The 15,127-nt window shown below is 42.0% G+C and overlaps 1 protein-coding gene across 1 annotated transcript; it reads left to right on the top strand.

The window, feature by feature from the left end:
- The first annotated feature begins 4,108 nt into the window (after positions 1–4,108).
- IL20 (interleukin 20) lies at positions 4,109–9,774 on the top strand. The gene is made up of 6 exons (XM_063613578.1): positions 4,109–4,151; positions 6,379–6,567; positions 6,855–6,920; positions 7,040–7,192; positions 7,941–8,015; positions 9,042–9,774. Exons 2-6 carry the CDS (start codon positions 6,409–6,411, stop codon positions 9,117–9,119), a joined length of 531 nt encoding a protein of 176 aa, XP_063469648.1. The 5' UTR covers positions 4,109–4,151; positions 6,379–6,408; the 3' UTR covers positions 9,120–9,774.
- Positions 9,775–15,127: the final 5,353 nt, after the last annotated feature.

Below are 15,127 nucleotides of genomic sequence, written 5' to 3'. Positions count from 1 at the left end.
TTTGGAAAAAAAGGAGTGGCTGGATTTTCTTCTTGCTGTCTAGAAAATTGTTTTCTGCCCAAAAATGGCTTGGTTAGGAAGCTGAGTTTGTTTCCTAGGAAGGGATTTTCCTTCTCTTCCTTCTGCCCGGCTTACCTTTACAATGCCACTGGCACCGATTATAGCCTGACTCCTGGGTTTGGAACCTCACTTTCTCAAGCTGGCTTGACGTGCCCATGAAATGTACCCCTGGCTTCTCTAACACAGTTGCATCCCCCATCTGTTCCACTGGAGCACTAGCAAGGTGCCAAGCACTTGCTGCCCTTGAAGACCTCATGGTTCATGCGCAGCTATTCCCACATCTCTCCCCCACTATAAGAGTCTTCAGTGGCCCTATGGCCTTAAGGGAGAAAAGTCAAGAATTACAGAATTAAGAAAGCCAAGTAGAAAGGGGCTTAATAAACCATTTCATTTATTTTCCCAGAATTTACAGATAAGGAAAGGAAGTTATTTTACCAAGACCACACAATGAGGTGAAGGTAAAGCTAGAGCTAGAACTTCAGTTTCTAGACTCCCAGCTCAAATTCATATTCTTTGGTATGGTATTCTTGGTCATTGATATTACAGCCATATTTCCAATTTGATTCTCCACGGCTTCTCCTCACGAAACCGAGCTCCAGCCAAACAAATCTATTTGCCAGTCCTCAAGTGCCTTGTGGGTTTTTCTGTCCTCTCATTTCTGTTTTGAGTGTCCTTTGTTCAACTTCGCCCTCCTCTCTATCCCTCCCAGGCATCTCTGCTCATTTAAATTCTGCCTACCTTTCAAGGCTTATCTCAAGCTCTCCTATGTGATAGTGCCCTCCTCTGTGCCCCTTGGCACTTAACTTTCTGTGCGCTCAGCAGTATTGATCTTGGTTCTGCAAAAGTACCTCTTATCCTCCAACAAGGCTGTAGGCAGGTAGTGGCCAGAGACCTGCCCGGGGCATCTCTGTAATCCTCACAGCATTCAGCACAGTGTCTTGCACATAGTAGGCATTTAATAAATATTTATTGAAAGAATGGCTTTTAAGATCTATCAGACACAAGGATGATAAAAATGATCTTATGTGTTTATAGGTTTATATAAATATGTATATATATATATAACTCCTGGGTGAGCCAGATAGACGATGTAGGTGTTATCTCCATTTTATTAATGAAACTCTGAATGCCTGAAAGGTGTAAAAACTAGACTTGGGTCACCCAAGTTCACCCTGAAAGTTGGTGAGAAAGTGAATATTAGGATTGTGTCTCCTGGCTCTCAGTCCCATGTGATCTTCAGTGCTAATACCCTCTACATTGTTTCCACTGAAGACTCATTTCTTCTACCAGAATTACGAGATGGGAAAGCCTTCCTTCTCAGTCTCATTTTTAAGAAAAGCTATTTACTATAGGAGTTTCTCATGCGTTAAGAGTGTCATGTAGTGGAATGAACACTTACTGAATACAACTTTGGGGTCTGCCTTTTACCAGGTGAATGACCTTGGGCAAGTTACTTCACCTCTCTGAACTATGGTTTCCCCATGTATACAATGAAGGAATTAGACTTGTACTTAAAAATCACTTCTTGCTCTAACAGTCCAAGAGGAATAGTCTATCATTAGATAAGGAAATTCTTGCCATTGAGGTAGAATTCCTTAATTGAAAAAATCTGTGGGCCCTTCAGGACTTATTGGAGAAGATGTGTGTCAGGGGAGCCCCAGGGTCCCCTCATAAGTTAAATCATAGAGCTCATGCTTTAGAACAAAGCAGAAAGAAGGAACAGTGACAAATCAATATATTCATCCCATAGTCATCAAATGTTCACTGAGAAGCTACTAGGAGCCTTTGGGTGTTGGGACCAAGAAGATGAACAAGGAGCTCTCAGGTTTGTGAGAGATAGAGACATACAACTAAAAAACTGTAATTGACTGTGATAAATACAAAAAGCAATATACAAGGTAAAGTTAAGGTGAAAAGGTGGGAGGAATCCATTCCGCCTTGGGAAATGGGGATGAAGAGACAGATTGGGGTGGGGCAGGGGAAGTTTTGCAGAGGAGATGAGGTAAGTTGGTATCTGTACAGAATGTGATGTGGAATGTGGTCAGTGAATTTTAAAAGAATAAAGTATTTTGAACTGGGTGTGGGATCATACCTGTAATCCCAACAATTTGGGAGGCTGAGGAGGGTGTATTGCTTGAGCCCAAGAGTTTGAGACCAGCCTGAGCAACATGGTGAAACCCCCATCACTACAAAATATACAAAAAAATTAGCCAAATGTGGTGGCATGCACCATAGTCCCAACTACTCGGGAGGCTGAGATAGGGGGACCACTTGAGCCCAGGAAATTGCAGTGAGCTGTGATTGTGCCACTGCGCTCCAGCCTGGGAGACAGAGAGGGACCCCGTCTTAAAAACAACTCAAAAAAAAAAAAAAAAAAGGATAAAGTATTTTGAGATAGGAAAAGGGGAGACTTGATTATTAAAATAGAATTGGGAGGCCAAGATAGGCGGATCATGAGGTCAGGAGATTGAGACTATCCTGGCTAACACGGTGAAACCCCATCTCTATTAAAAATACAAAAAAAGTTAGCCAGGTGGGGTGGCGGGCACCTGTAGTCCCAGCTACTCGGGAGGCTGAGGGAGGAGAATGGCGTGAACCTGGGAGGTGGAGCTCGCCGTGAGCCGAGATCGCGCCACTGCACTCCAGCCTGGGTGACAGAGTGAGACCCGTTTCAAAAAAAAAAAAAAAATAGAATTGGGATTGTGTGTGAATACTAAGTTTAATTAATCATTACAGGTAACTTAAAACAATGCAATTGGGTTCTTCTTGGTTAATGAAAAGGAATTGACTGACATGACTGGCTTATACAAGCCTAGATTCACTGAAAATCTTGATTTCAACTATTCTCATCAGATCACATCTCCCGATTTTGCTTTAATCACACTTATGTATGATCATGAGAAATGGTTGACTTGGCACCAATGATGGAAAAATAGGCATGAGCTTAAATAGTTTAAGAGATATTTAGATTAGATATTTGTACGTATTTTCAACATTTATCAAGCATTACAATAAAAAGGCATGGTCTTTATTTTCAGGAAACTTTAAGAAGGTATCAAAAGACGTTGAAAAGAACATTCTGATCCAAAAGGTAGAAACACAAAGAGTCATTGAACGTCAGAACAGGAAAAGACCTTACACACTGTTTAGTCTGTTTCTCTCATTTTACAGATTTGTAAATGAGATCCAGAACGACACAATCATATGCCAAAGTCATCCTGTAATGTGGAGTCTTTGGACTCAAATATAAGACTTCAGAATTTTAGATATTTAATTTTTAATAAGTTGATAAAGAACATATGATAGTCTCTACCATCTTTATGATTTCCAAAGCGTTGTCTGTAATTCATCCAAGGTTCTTTGAATTTAATTTTGTCCGGGAGCATGGTCCTACATGATAGACTAGTCCCAGCCTAAAAAAATTTTCCAGTGTCATTAGTGAGAAAAGACTAAGTTCCATGAAACAGAGGACAACATTAGATGCTTTCACTGCCAAAGAAAAATCTGCTGTTGGAAGTCAGAGAAGGGAGGGATTGGTATAGCCCAGAGTTGTTCAGGAATAAAGGATTTGGGTTTTGTCTTTAATGATGACTAGAGGGAAGGGTGGCCATGTTGGAGAGCAATGGTGGGGATAGCAAGGGCTGAGGAAAAACAGCAGGAATGAGCCCACAGTGTCTGGAGTTGCGGAAAAACTTGGTTAAGGGGAATTGGGTTTAGAGGAGAGAGCAGGAGAATCCCCCGGAATTCTCTTCCAGTTCAGTAACTCAGATCTTCTCTATCCTATCATTTTACCAAGCACGAAGGTGGAGCCAGAGGAGGTACATCCTTTATCCACAGCTACAACCAGTAATCCCCTCAGGCAGTGCTTCTTCCAGGAGGAAGGTGTTGGGGTAATCCGTCCTGCAATTAAACTGCTGTAGCGCTTGAGGAAGAACAACGCCACCAGAGAAATTCCAAGGTAGTTCCAGCCCTCACCTGCCTGAGCTCACTTCCTTCATGTGACATGTACATACAGATATAAATAACTTGAAGCCTTTCAACTTGAAACAGGCTCCTAGGAGACCAGAAGCAGCAGCCCTTCCTGAGCTCAGGTAAGAGACCTTACCCTCTACTGACACTGCTCACATTGTTCTGAGGATCACCTACTTCTCCTAATCATTTACCCAGGTATGTTCAAGGTCACATCTAAAGGACTCTTTTCCATGAGGACAAAATCTCTTTGAGGACAAATAATCATCATGTTTATCTTTTATCTTTGTACTTCAGTACCTAGCACAACATTCAAGACAGCGGGTGCTCATTAAATGCTCATCACATTGTTAGTTCAGGACAACTAACATCAATCTCTACTTAAAATGAATTGATCACTTGCTCTGTGCTAAGTGTATAAATCATAGATTATTGTATTTAAATAATCAATTTAAAATCAAAACAATTTCTGGGTTAAGTTTAATTATCACCATTTTGGGGTTAAGAAAATGAAACTCAGAGGTGAGTTGACTTGTCCAAGGTCACATAGAGGTAGGGTGGCCAAATCATTGCAGTTTACCTGTGGTTTTTCCAGTTTTAAAACTGAAATTTTTGTATCTCAGGAACCATCCCCTGCCCCCCAACCTCAGTCCTGGGTAAACTGGAATGACCCACATCAATGGAAACTAGTAAAGCAAGGATTTATTTGGACTCAGTTCTCTTGTCTCTGAACCCAGAATCCTCTTTGATTCTTTTGGGTTTGGTTTGCTTTTTTCCTTTTCCTACATTTGACAGTATCTCGAGTGGTCACAAATGTAAAAAATGTCTAGCATATTGCCTGGCATATAGGAAAAATTCAGTAAGTGATAATGATTATCAGTGCTGTGCCAAGCTATGGAGCCAGCCATATATATATGGATGTGTGCATATATATATATATATATATATATATATATATATATGTGGTGTGTGTGTATATATATATGTCTTTATAAATTTTATGTATGTTATTTCTTTCAAAAATATTAAACTAGTTGAGAAAATTGAAAAATTAAAAAGTAGGTTTATTACAATTCATGACTTTAAGTTTAAATATTTTATTTATGCCCCAAACAAAATTTGTTATAATTTTACTGTCCTGGTTTTAAGGGAAGGAAATTCATCAATAATATTTTCATCATATGCTTTTGAGAAACAAAGTTAATCATTAAGAATGAAACATGAAAACATGTGAATAGCAGTACATATTTTTCCTTTTGCTTCAATATGGCTCAGCATGGCACTGTCGAATTTTGTTTTTTTTAAAATTTTGATATTTTGTTCATCATAAACTTTTTGATTCACTTTGATATTGCATTAAAATATTTTTATCTTGATGACTGAGGTTTTTTAGTGCTCCCTTAAATTTTGCACCCAAAATGAGTGCCTCAATTGTTTTACCCTAACCTCACCCCATTATCATTTTATCTTAAAACTCAGCAAACACCCTAACCTGCTCTCTTACTGAGGAGCCTCATCCAAGAATAAGTGAGTTCCGTCATTGCCTTTCTTCTCTGACTTTTGGAACCATTTGCTTGGTCTAGGACCTGAGTTGCAGGGCCAGGAAAGGGAGTACCCTCGAAACCACCCAGGAGTGCCTGACTACTGTCCTCCTGCAGAGGGCGCTGTGGAGTCCCAGACACTTGAGTGTTAGGTGGAATCGGGCTGATTGCCCATCATGTCTTGCCTTTCCCTGGCAGTAGGCTTGCTATGAAATCATTGACTTTCTATTTGCCTCTGGGGCTTAAGCGAATCTGTTACCCTCAAATAACCTATCTGATCTCAGACAAATGCCAAACAGAGCTCAGTTTCTTTGCCCTGTGGGTGGTCATAAAATCCAGACAATTTCCCCCCAGGTGTTTTCGATGGCTCAGCCACAGCTTCTGTGAGATTCCGTTTCTCCCCAGTTCCTCTGTGGGTCTGAGGGGACCAGAAGGGTGAGCTACGTTGGCTTTCTGGAAGGGGAGGCTATATGCGTCACTTCCCCTGAAATGTCATCCTCTATCTAGTCACTGCAAGTGCCTGCCATTCCAGGCCTTACCTGCTGGGCACTAACGGCGCAGCCAGGATGGGGACAGAATAAAGGAGCCACGACCTGTGGCACCAACTCGCACTCAGACTCTGAACTCAGACCTGAAAGCTTCTCTTCACGGGAGGCTCGGCAGTTTTTCTTAGTAAGTTACGTGGATAGGCCACACTGTCTGAGGCCAGATAAGGCTGTTCTGTTCCCCCGTCCCCCCACCCCCCACCCCGTGGACACTTGGAGGAGAGGGAAATCAGTAAGTCACGCTCTCTTCTTTGAATTCCTAGCTCCTGTGGTCTCCAGATTTCAGGCGTAAGATGAAAGCCTCTAGTCTTGCCTTCAGCCTTCTCTCTGCTGTGTTTTGTCTCCTATGGACTCCTTCCACTGGACTGAAGACACTCAATTTGGGAAGCTGTGTGATAGCCACAAACCTTCAGGAGATACGAAATGGATTTTCTGAGATACGGGGCAGTGTGGTACGTAAGCAGGTATCTACCTCTCCTGGAAGCCTCTTCTCTTCCTTCCTTGTCCGTTTCTCTTTCCTGGCAGTCCTGGCAGTGTAATCATGAAAAGAGGCAGGCTGGGGACTGCTTGCCCAGGGGATGTATTCCCAAGAAATAACTGTAGCTCAAATATGTAAAATGTTTTGAGAAAGGACACCTCCCACTAGTTCTTGGCAGGGAGTAGATGAGAAGTCTTGATATTGAAGACCCTGGCAGCAGTCACTGACTCATCCTTGCTTGTTTTGTCTTCCTCTGTTTAGCAAGCCAAAGATGGAAACATTGACATCAGAATCTTAAGGAGGACTGAGTCTTTGCAAGACACAAAGGTATATGCTTGGCCCAGACAAACTCTGGGAGGAGAGGTGGGATGGAAGCATCTCCATCACCGCGGTCTTGTCTCTGCTCTCCCCTTTCCCCTCACCAATATACCTGTGTTTTTTTGCAGCCTGCGAATCGGTGCTGCCTCCTGCGCCATTTGCTAAGACTCTATCTGGACAGAGTATTTAAAAACTACCAGACCCCTGACGATTATACTCTCCGGAAGATCAGCAGCCTCGCCAATTCCTTTCTTTCCATCAAGAAGGACCTCCGGCTCTGTGTGAGTGTGGGTCTTGGGTGACAGGACACATCTCAGCATACAGCTTCAATGGCTTAGCAACTAAACTGTCTTTCCTACCTCCATTTAATGGATGGAGAAACTGAGTCCAAAAGTTCAAATAATCTGTGTTGAGACATGTGACTAGGTAATAAGAACTCAGTTTTATTGACTTTTGAATATATGCTCTAGGCAAAAAGTACTTTGCAAAGTCTAAAGAACTATAAGGTGCTAACTGTTTGATATTAATGATAACTCTGTTATCTTTGAAATTATACTTTTTCTGCAGGTGAGGTATCCTACAGTATATTAGTGCATCCTCTGTCTGGGCAGTCAATTAGTAGACCATTGAGCTTGACCTCAGAATATAGTCTGAATACGACCTAGGAATTCAATTCTTTTTTTTTTCTTATGGGTGCTCAAAGAGCTCTGGGATAGAGCTCCTAGACTACAGCTGGGGGTTGTGGGAGGCCAGATGGGATGCAGGGATGGCAAATGCCTTCAGTACTACCTGCCCATTTCTAAAAAAGAAGTGATGAGTTTCATGTTTGAGCCTAAAAGGTGGCTTCCTCTCCTAGCTGGTGATGAACTTAATGATTCCAAATGTGAGGTCTGAAACAGCTTTTCTATAGGAATAAGTATCCTCAGGGTTGTGCGTGAAAGAGTAGAATTTCTACCTGCTTCATGGCAATGGCAAGCGCAAAAAATCAGAATCCGTAATATAATCTATTATTCTATGGGTCCTTTTCAGCATGCCCACATGACATGCCATTGTGGGGAGGACGCAATGAAGAAATACAGCCAGATTCTGAGTCACTTTGAAGAGGTATGTGCAACTTTGGCATTGACTGGGATGGGTGTGTTTTAAGAACTGAGATCATAGGTGGGTGGGATGGATATTCACTGTTAGACATCCTGTAGCCTTCAGGTTCATGGCCCTCTGAAATCATGAGGACAAGCCCTTGCTTTAACCCAGGAGACACCCATCCAGGCTCTAGAAGAGTACCCTCGCTGGGTGATGCTCTGGAAATGGAAAGGGAATGGCCATGATTCCATCAAGTCACTACAATGACATCTGGATCTTTTAGCTGCACAAACCAGAGGCAATAGTTTTTCAATGTTCACACACTTGTACGTACCTTTGAAAACACTCACAATTTCACGCACACACCCATATCATTCAATTTCTCACCTTCACACCTTCTCATGTCTGCCAGGAAGGCCTGGAGTTCACTCCTCACTGACTAAATCCCACTCATCCTTTAAAGACTCAGCCTGGGCATCACTTTCAGGAAGGTGCTGGCTCCTTCTCTCAGAGTTAGACGCCTTCCACATCATCTTGTGGGAATTTCATCCCTTTATTCACTACACTACATTTTAGTTGCCTGTTTTTGCCGGTCTCCTCACTCAACTGTGGATAGGGATTGTGCCATTCACCTTTTCATCCCTAACCATCAGCCAGGTGATTGGCACAATCAATATCTGTTCAACTGATGTGTGCACCATAGGCAACCCCTACACACACACACAGGCACACACACACACACACATACGTTTCTTAAAGAAAATAGCTTGATTACTTTGATCTCTGTGATTCAAGAGTCTTAGGTAGCAGTTTTGCTTCTGCTACCCCCTTGCACCTCAGTTTCTGTGCATAAGACCAGGGTGATGAACTCAATGATTTCCCTTCCTTGTGTGATATCTTGAGATTCTATAACTTCTTTAAGTGCTTCATCTTGAAAAGAATGCTGTGCTCACAATTGTCAGCGACCTATCCATAAAAGAGAGAATTAACCCTGGAGCAAATGTTGTCTCATGAGTTGCTAACCACATGGGTGTGTGTCTCTTTCAGCTGGAACCTCAGGCAGCAGTTGTGAAGGCTTTGGGGGAACTAGACATTCTTCTGCAATGGATGGAGGAGACAGAATAGGAGGAAAGTGATGATGCTGCTAAGAGTATTTGAGATCAAGAGCTCCAGTCCTCAATACCTGCAGAGGCATGACCCCAAACCACCATCTCTTTACTGCACTAGTCTAGTGCTGGTCACAGTGTATCTTATTTATGCATTACTTGTTTCCTTTCGTGATTGTCTTTATGCATCCCCAATCTTAATTGAGACCATACTTGTATAAGATTTTTGTAATATCTTTCTACTACTGGATATATTTATTAGTTCATATGTTTATTTATTTTTTGCTATTTAATGTATTTATTTTTGTACTTGGACATGAGACTTTAAAAAAATTCACAGATTGTATTTATAACCTGACTAGAGCAGGTGATGTATTTTTATACAGTAAAAAAAAAACCTTGTAAATTCTAGAAGAGTGGCTAGGGAGGTTATTCATTTGTATTCAACTAAAGACATATTTACTCATTGCTGATACTCTGTGAGATATTTGAAATTGAACCAATGACTACTTAGGATGGGTCGTGTAATAAGTTTTGATGTGGAATTGCACATCTACCTTACAATTACTGACCATCCCCAGTAGACTCCCCAGTCCCATAATTGTGTATCTTCCAGCCAGGAATCCTACACGGCCAGCATGTATTTCTACAAATAAAGTTTTCTTTGCATAACAACTGCTTGGAGTTTGCAAATGTTTCAAGAGCAGAGACCACGTTGAGGATAAGTTTGAATCTCATTTCACCCCAGGTCCTCTTGCTCCTTTGAGGAAGAAGATGTAGGAACCTGGACCTTCTCTCTCCTGCAGATTTCATCCTCAGCTCTATCTCCTAATTCACACTGCTCTGACCCCACGACTGCCCTCCTCTCAAAAGGACTGTGACAGAGTGAGGGGCTTCAGCCATCTCTGCTTTCGCCTCATTGGCTTGGAACACTGTCCTATCTATACCTCTGTTTTCTTTCTCACCCCATACTCTTGCAACACAAATTACAATGGGCATGAGGCTCTATTATAAAGGTTAAAAACACACAGGTGCAAAGTGTAGGTCTAGAGTCCTGCCCAGGGAGGTGTATGAGCCCCCTTTTGAGGCCCTTCCATTTTGGATTCTGTCCAGCCTCAGAGTTTAGGTTGTTACCAGATCAAGTCCTTATCTTTGTGTCCAACTATTAAGTCAGTGTTTTCTTTCCAGGCCCCCTTCAGGTTGAGTGTCCCTGGACACCGAGGAGCCAGAGTTCTGGCCTGGCCTGGTTCCTTCCTTCTTCCCCCACCTCACTCTGAAGTGCACCCCCAGTTTAGTTGCTTAGTTTTCTCAGTCTCAGAAACAATAGTCTCAGGCTGATTCCCTGGGTCCTAAAGGTAACTCTCCTTACTGCTTTAATTTCTACTCCCTGTTCTTAGCCTGGGCCCTGACATAGTTTCAATGACTTTAACTTTTAATAACTCTCATTATACAAGTAACAACTGCCCAAAGAAAAAAAATTTGGAAGAAAACAGAAATATAAAGAAGAAAATTAAACTCACCCGTAATCCCACCACCCACAGACAACCACTTTTAAATATTTATGCTTATTTTTTCCAGATATTTTTTGATGGGTTCAAATCATGACTCAGCTCTCATTACCTAGTGATTTGTGGGAGCAAAACTGAACTTTATTTGGACTTAATTTCTTCCTTTGGGAAACAGAATGGTAATATCTACTTTACAGGGTGACGGAAGAGGTGCTCTTTTATGTTCCTTTGATTTGCTCCCTTGCTTTTATAAGTTCATACTCCCCACTGTTGTTGCCCATTTTCTATCAGGTTTTTACCCCTTTTCACCCTTTATCTATCAGATTTTTCAGTTGCATGTTTCCTGATTCTCTCTGACCAATCTGATAAACAACTTGGCTTCAACTCTGAAGAAACACAGTTGAGAGGTCAACTGTATGGAACTCAGTGCTAAAATTAGAATCATCACCTCCAAGGGATGCCACATGGCAAGGAGGAAGCTGGTTTCATCTGCTAAGGATGTGGTGAGTGTCTCCCAGATGGCCATGTCTGAGTTTCACCACAGAGCTAAAGACACAGCTCCTCTATTTGCTTCCTAGGAAGGCTTTTCTTTTTCTTTCTTTCTTTCTTTCTTTCTTTCTTTCTTTCTTTCTTTCTTTCTTTCTTTCTTTCTCTCTCTTTCTCTTTCTTTCTTTCTTTCTTTCTTTCTTTCTTTCTTTCTCTTTCTTTCTTTCTTTCTTTCTTTCTTTCTCTTTCTTCTTTCTCTCTCTCTTTCTTTCTTTCTTTCTTTCTTTCTTTCTTTCTTTCTTCTTTCTTTCTCCTTTCTTTCTTCTTTCTTTCTTTCTTTCTTTCTTTCTTTCTTTCTTTCTTTCTTTCTTTCTTTCTTTCTTTCTTTCTTTCTTTCTTTTTTTTTTCTTTCGACAGGTCTTGCTCTGTTGCCCATGCTGGTCTTGAACTCCTAAGCTCAAGAAATCTTCTGGCCAGACGTGGTGGCTCACGCCTGTAATCCCAGCACTTTGGGAGGCCGAGGCGGGCGGATCACGAGGTCAGGAGATCGAGACCATCCTGGCTAACACAGTGAAACCCCGTCTCTACTAAAAATACAAAAAATTAGCCGGGCGAGGTGGCGGGCGCCTGTAGTCCCAGCTACTCCGGAGGCTGAGGCAGGAGAATGGCGTGAACCCTGGGGGGCGGAGCCTGCAGTGAGCTGAGATTGTGCCACTGCACTCCAGCCTGGGCCACAGCGAGACTCTGTCTCAAAAAAAAAAAAAAAAAAAAGAAATCTTCTGACTTCAGCCTCCCAAGTAGCTGGGAATAGAAGTGCATACCACCACAACCAGCCAATTTTTGTATTTTTTGTAGAGACAGCCTGTTGCCCTGGCTGGTCTTGAACTCTTGAGCTTAAGCAATCCACCTGCCTCGGCCTCCAAAATGCTGAGATTACAGGACTGAAGCCACCATGCCCAGCCTTAGGAAGCATTTTCGACTCTTTTGAAAGTCTGGATGATAGGAAGCCTTGGTCTTTGGGGACTCCATGTCACTATGTTGCCATTGACTTGTTACCTCTTTGCCTGTCTATTCTTCTTCCCTGCAGAACCCATCTTCTCCTCCAAGTCATTTGTCTCTTTTCTTCCTGACTTACTGTAGCACTACATGAGGGAATTCAACAATGTTGAATAATGAGGAATTCAACAATGGAGACATCAAGCTAGACTGGAGGTTAAGGGAAAACTGCATGAAGATAGGACCGTTGAGGACAGACACTGAAGAATGGTTTATGATAGTCACTTCCGCTTACAATAACCAAAATTATTATTGTCAAGTATTAAGCACTTAGCATGTGCCAGGCATTGTAATGGAAACTTCACATATAGTACATTATTTAATCCTTAAAACAACCCTAGTCTTATTGAAACAACTGATCTTATTACCAGTTTGCAAATGACAGTGTGCTCAGAAATGGTAAGTACTTTGTGCAAGGTTTTACAGCTAATAGAAGTCAGAACCAAAATATGAATGTGGGTGGTCTGATACTACAGCCCTACATACTTTTGGACTTTCTTGTCCTTTTTCCCAACAATGGCGTCTTGTCTTCAGAAACACAGCAGAAAGGAATAATGAGGTTTGGTTTCTAGAGACATGAGTAAAAATTCTGACTCTGACTCTCACTATCGTGGACAAGTGACATCACCATCTTCAGTTTTTCATCTGCAAGTTGGGGATATTACTTGCCAGACTGAATGGATATGAGGACTAAATGAGATTGCCATAGCTAATTTGTACCAGTACTTATAATGTAAGTGTTCTAAGTGTGCTACAAATATCTGCCCATCTAATTTGCACAAGAGCATGATGAGATGTTTCCATTATTATTCTCATTTTACAGATGAAGAAATTGAAGATGAGAGGTAAAATATCATGTTCAAGTTCACTAGCTACCAATGGTGGAGATAAAATATGAATGCAGGTGGGAAGACTGGAGAGCCATGCTTTTAACCCCTGGACTTTGCTGGATGGGTAGAATGCCCAGGACATAGAAAGCACCTGACCAGTAGCAGCTCTGGCCATTATCAGAGGAAAATGATGAGGCTTCCTGCCAAGCTATAGCACTAACAATTAACTTCCTGGTGCAACTTACCTCTGCGACATCTGTGTTGAATTTTGTTTTTCTATGGGTCCAAATCTTGTTTCTTCAACAAGCAGAGCATAAGTTCCTTTGGAGATGACAAGATAAATATGTTAAATCTCAGGTTGACCTAGCAGCTCTGGTTAGTATTAGCAGTTAGACCTTAAATAGGCCACTCCCCTTCTCTGGAGGGAGTATATATTCTGCTGAGAGACTGAATATACAAACAGACAGCAGCCAGGCCATATCTGAAAATAGAACTCTGACCCAAAATCTGCAACAACCAGCCCAGGAAACCAATCCATTATCTACAGTAACCAGCCTAGGAAGCCGGCCTACTCTCATTATGTCAGACTCGCAGGAAGTAAGATCACTATCACTAGCAATGAGCCCTGGAAGCAATAACACCTTAAAAAGTTGGCTCCAAATGGGCAGGACTTGATTAATAATTGACAGCTTCCCTAATTTTTGTCCCTGCTTCCAACTTAGGATTGGCCAGAGAAAGTAAAAAATATAAACCCCAATCACAAAGCATGGCCACTTCTAGTCAGCATGCCTACAGCTTCTCCATGCAAACAGCCTCCAATCAGGAGATACCTGAAGCTTTTCTTCATTCAACTCTAAAGCTCTCCTACTCCTCTGCCTGCCTTGACATCTCTGCCAAAATGCAGGTGATGATGGCTGACTCCCTCGCTAGAGGAAGGTCTGAATAAATAGCCTTGCTTGTTCTCATTTGGTTTTCAATTATTTCCACACTGCATTTGTAGAATGACAGGATTGGAACAGATGATTCTGGGTTCTAGAAACTAGATGTGCTACCACTGTCTCAGGGAACCAGATGTAGCTGCTGCCACCATTGCCTTCCATTGGTGAAAAGGAACCTGCATGGTTTCTGTATCACCAGCTTTGGATTCAGAATTCAATGAATGCACCTGATTGCACAGGCTGAGGTGAGGCCATGTGCTCTGGATGACAAGGAGGCTGGACAAGCTTCCTCTGATAGGAGACAGGCTCTTTCTCAAAGGGAGAGGCATCCCAAACTTAGGAATGAGGTCCATGCCCAGGTGACCAAAAAGACTTTAAAAAGTCTACTGTATCCCTCATTTCCACCATGGCTTGAGATTGCTCAGATTCCCTATTTGCAAAGATTCGGGTCTTTTCTAACATACTCCACTGTAACTTTGTCTGCCAGTCCCTCTCCATATGGATGGAGAACAAATGGACCATTCCCTCAGTGGACTCCTAAGTTCCTGAAGGATAGGGCTATGTTGTCTTTTTAGCTTTTTAGCCTGCCACACCCTACCCCATCTCAGCACCGTATAATGCCTCATTATTAATAAGGACTGAATCTGAAAGCAAGATAATGGAAAGTGTTTTTTAAAAAATATATCAAATGTAGTTGCTTTTTATTTGTAAATGGCCGTTAGCTAATTTTTTCACGAGTTAAAGGCCTTTGGCCTTTGTTAGAAAACAGATAATCCACTCTGCTCTGCAAACTGGGCCTTACTCACGGGAGGCAGTACAATAAATGGCAAAAGAATGACTGAATATAGCCACTCCCTTATTTCACTGGGAGATTGGGAACAAAAAAGGTGGCATTTGCCAGTTCAATTCAACTGTCAGGAGCACAGTGAGTCAATCACTTAACAGGAAGAGAGTAGGACTCAGAGGCCTGGAGGCAGGAAGCCATGAATTGTAAGAGCGCTCACACCTTTCTGTGTACATTCTTAGTCTTCTAGAATGTTAGAAGTGGGAAGGAATGTTCATACAGAATATGCAGATCTACATAGAGAATATGCAGTTCTACATAGAGAATATGCAGATCATTTTCGAGGGTCCAGAGAGGAAAAGTGATTTGCCAAAGGTTATACAGTGAGTTATGGCTGAGTTGGCATTAAAATTCAGTTCCTGGCT

The sequence above is a fragment of the Symphalangus syndactylus genome, chromosome 19, assembly GCF_028878055.3.
Source record: "Symphalangus syndactylus isolate Jambi chromosome 19, NHGRI_mSymSyn1-v2.1_pri, whole genome shotgun sequence".
Taxonomy (NCBI): domain Eukaryota; kingdom Metazoa; phylum Chordata; class Mammalia; order Primates; family Hylobatidae; genus Symphalangus; species Symphalangus syndactylus.
This window is presented reverse-complemented; position numbering and strand designations above follow the sequence as displayed.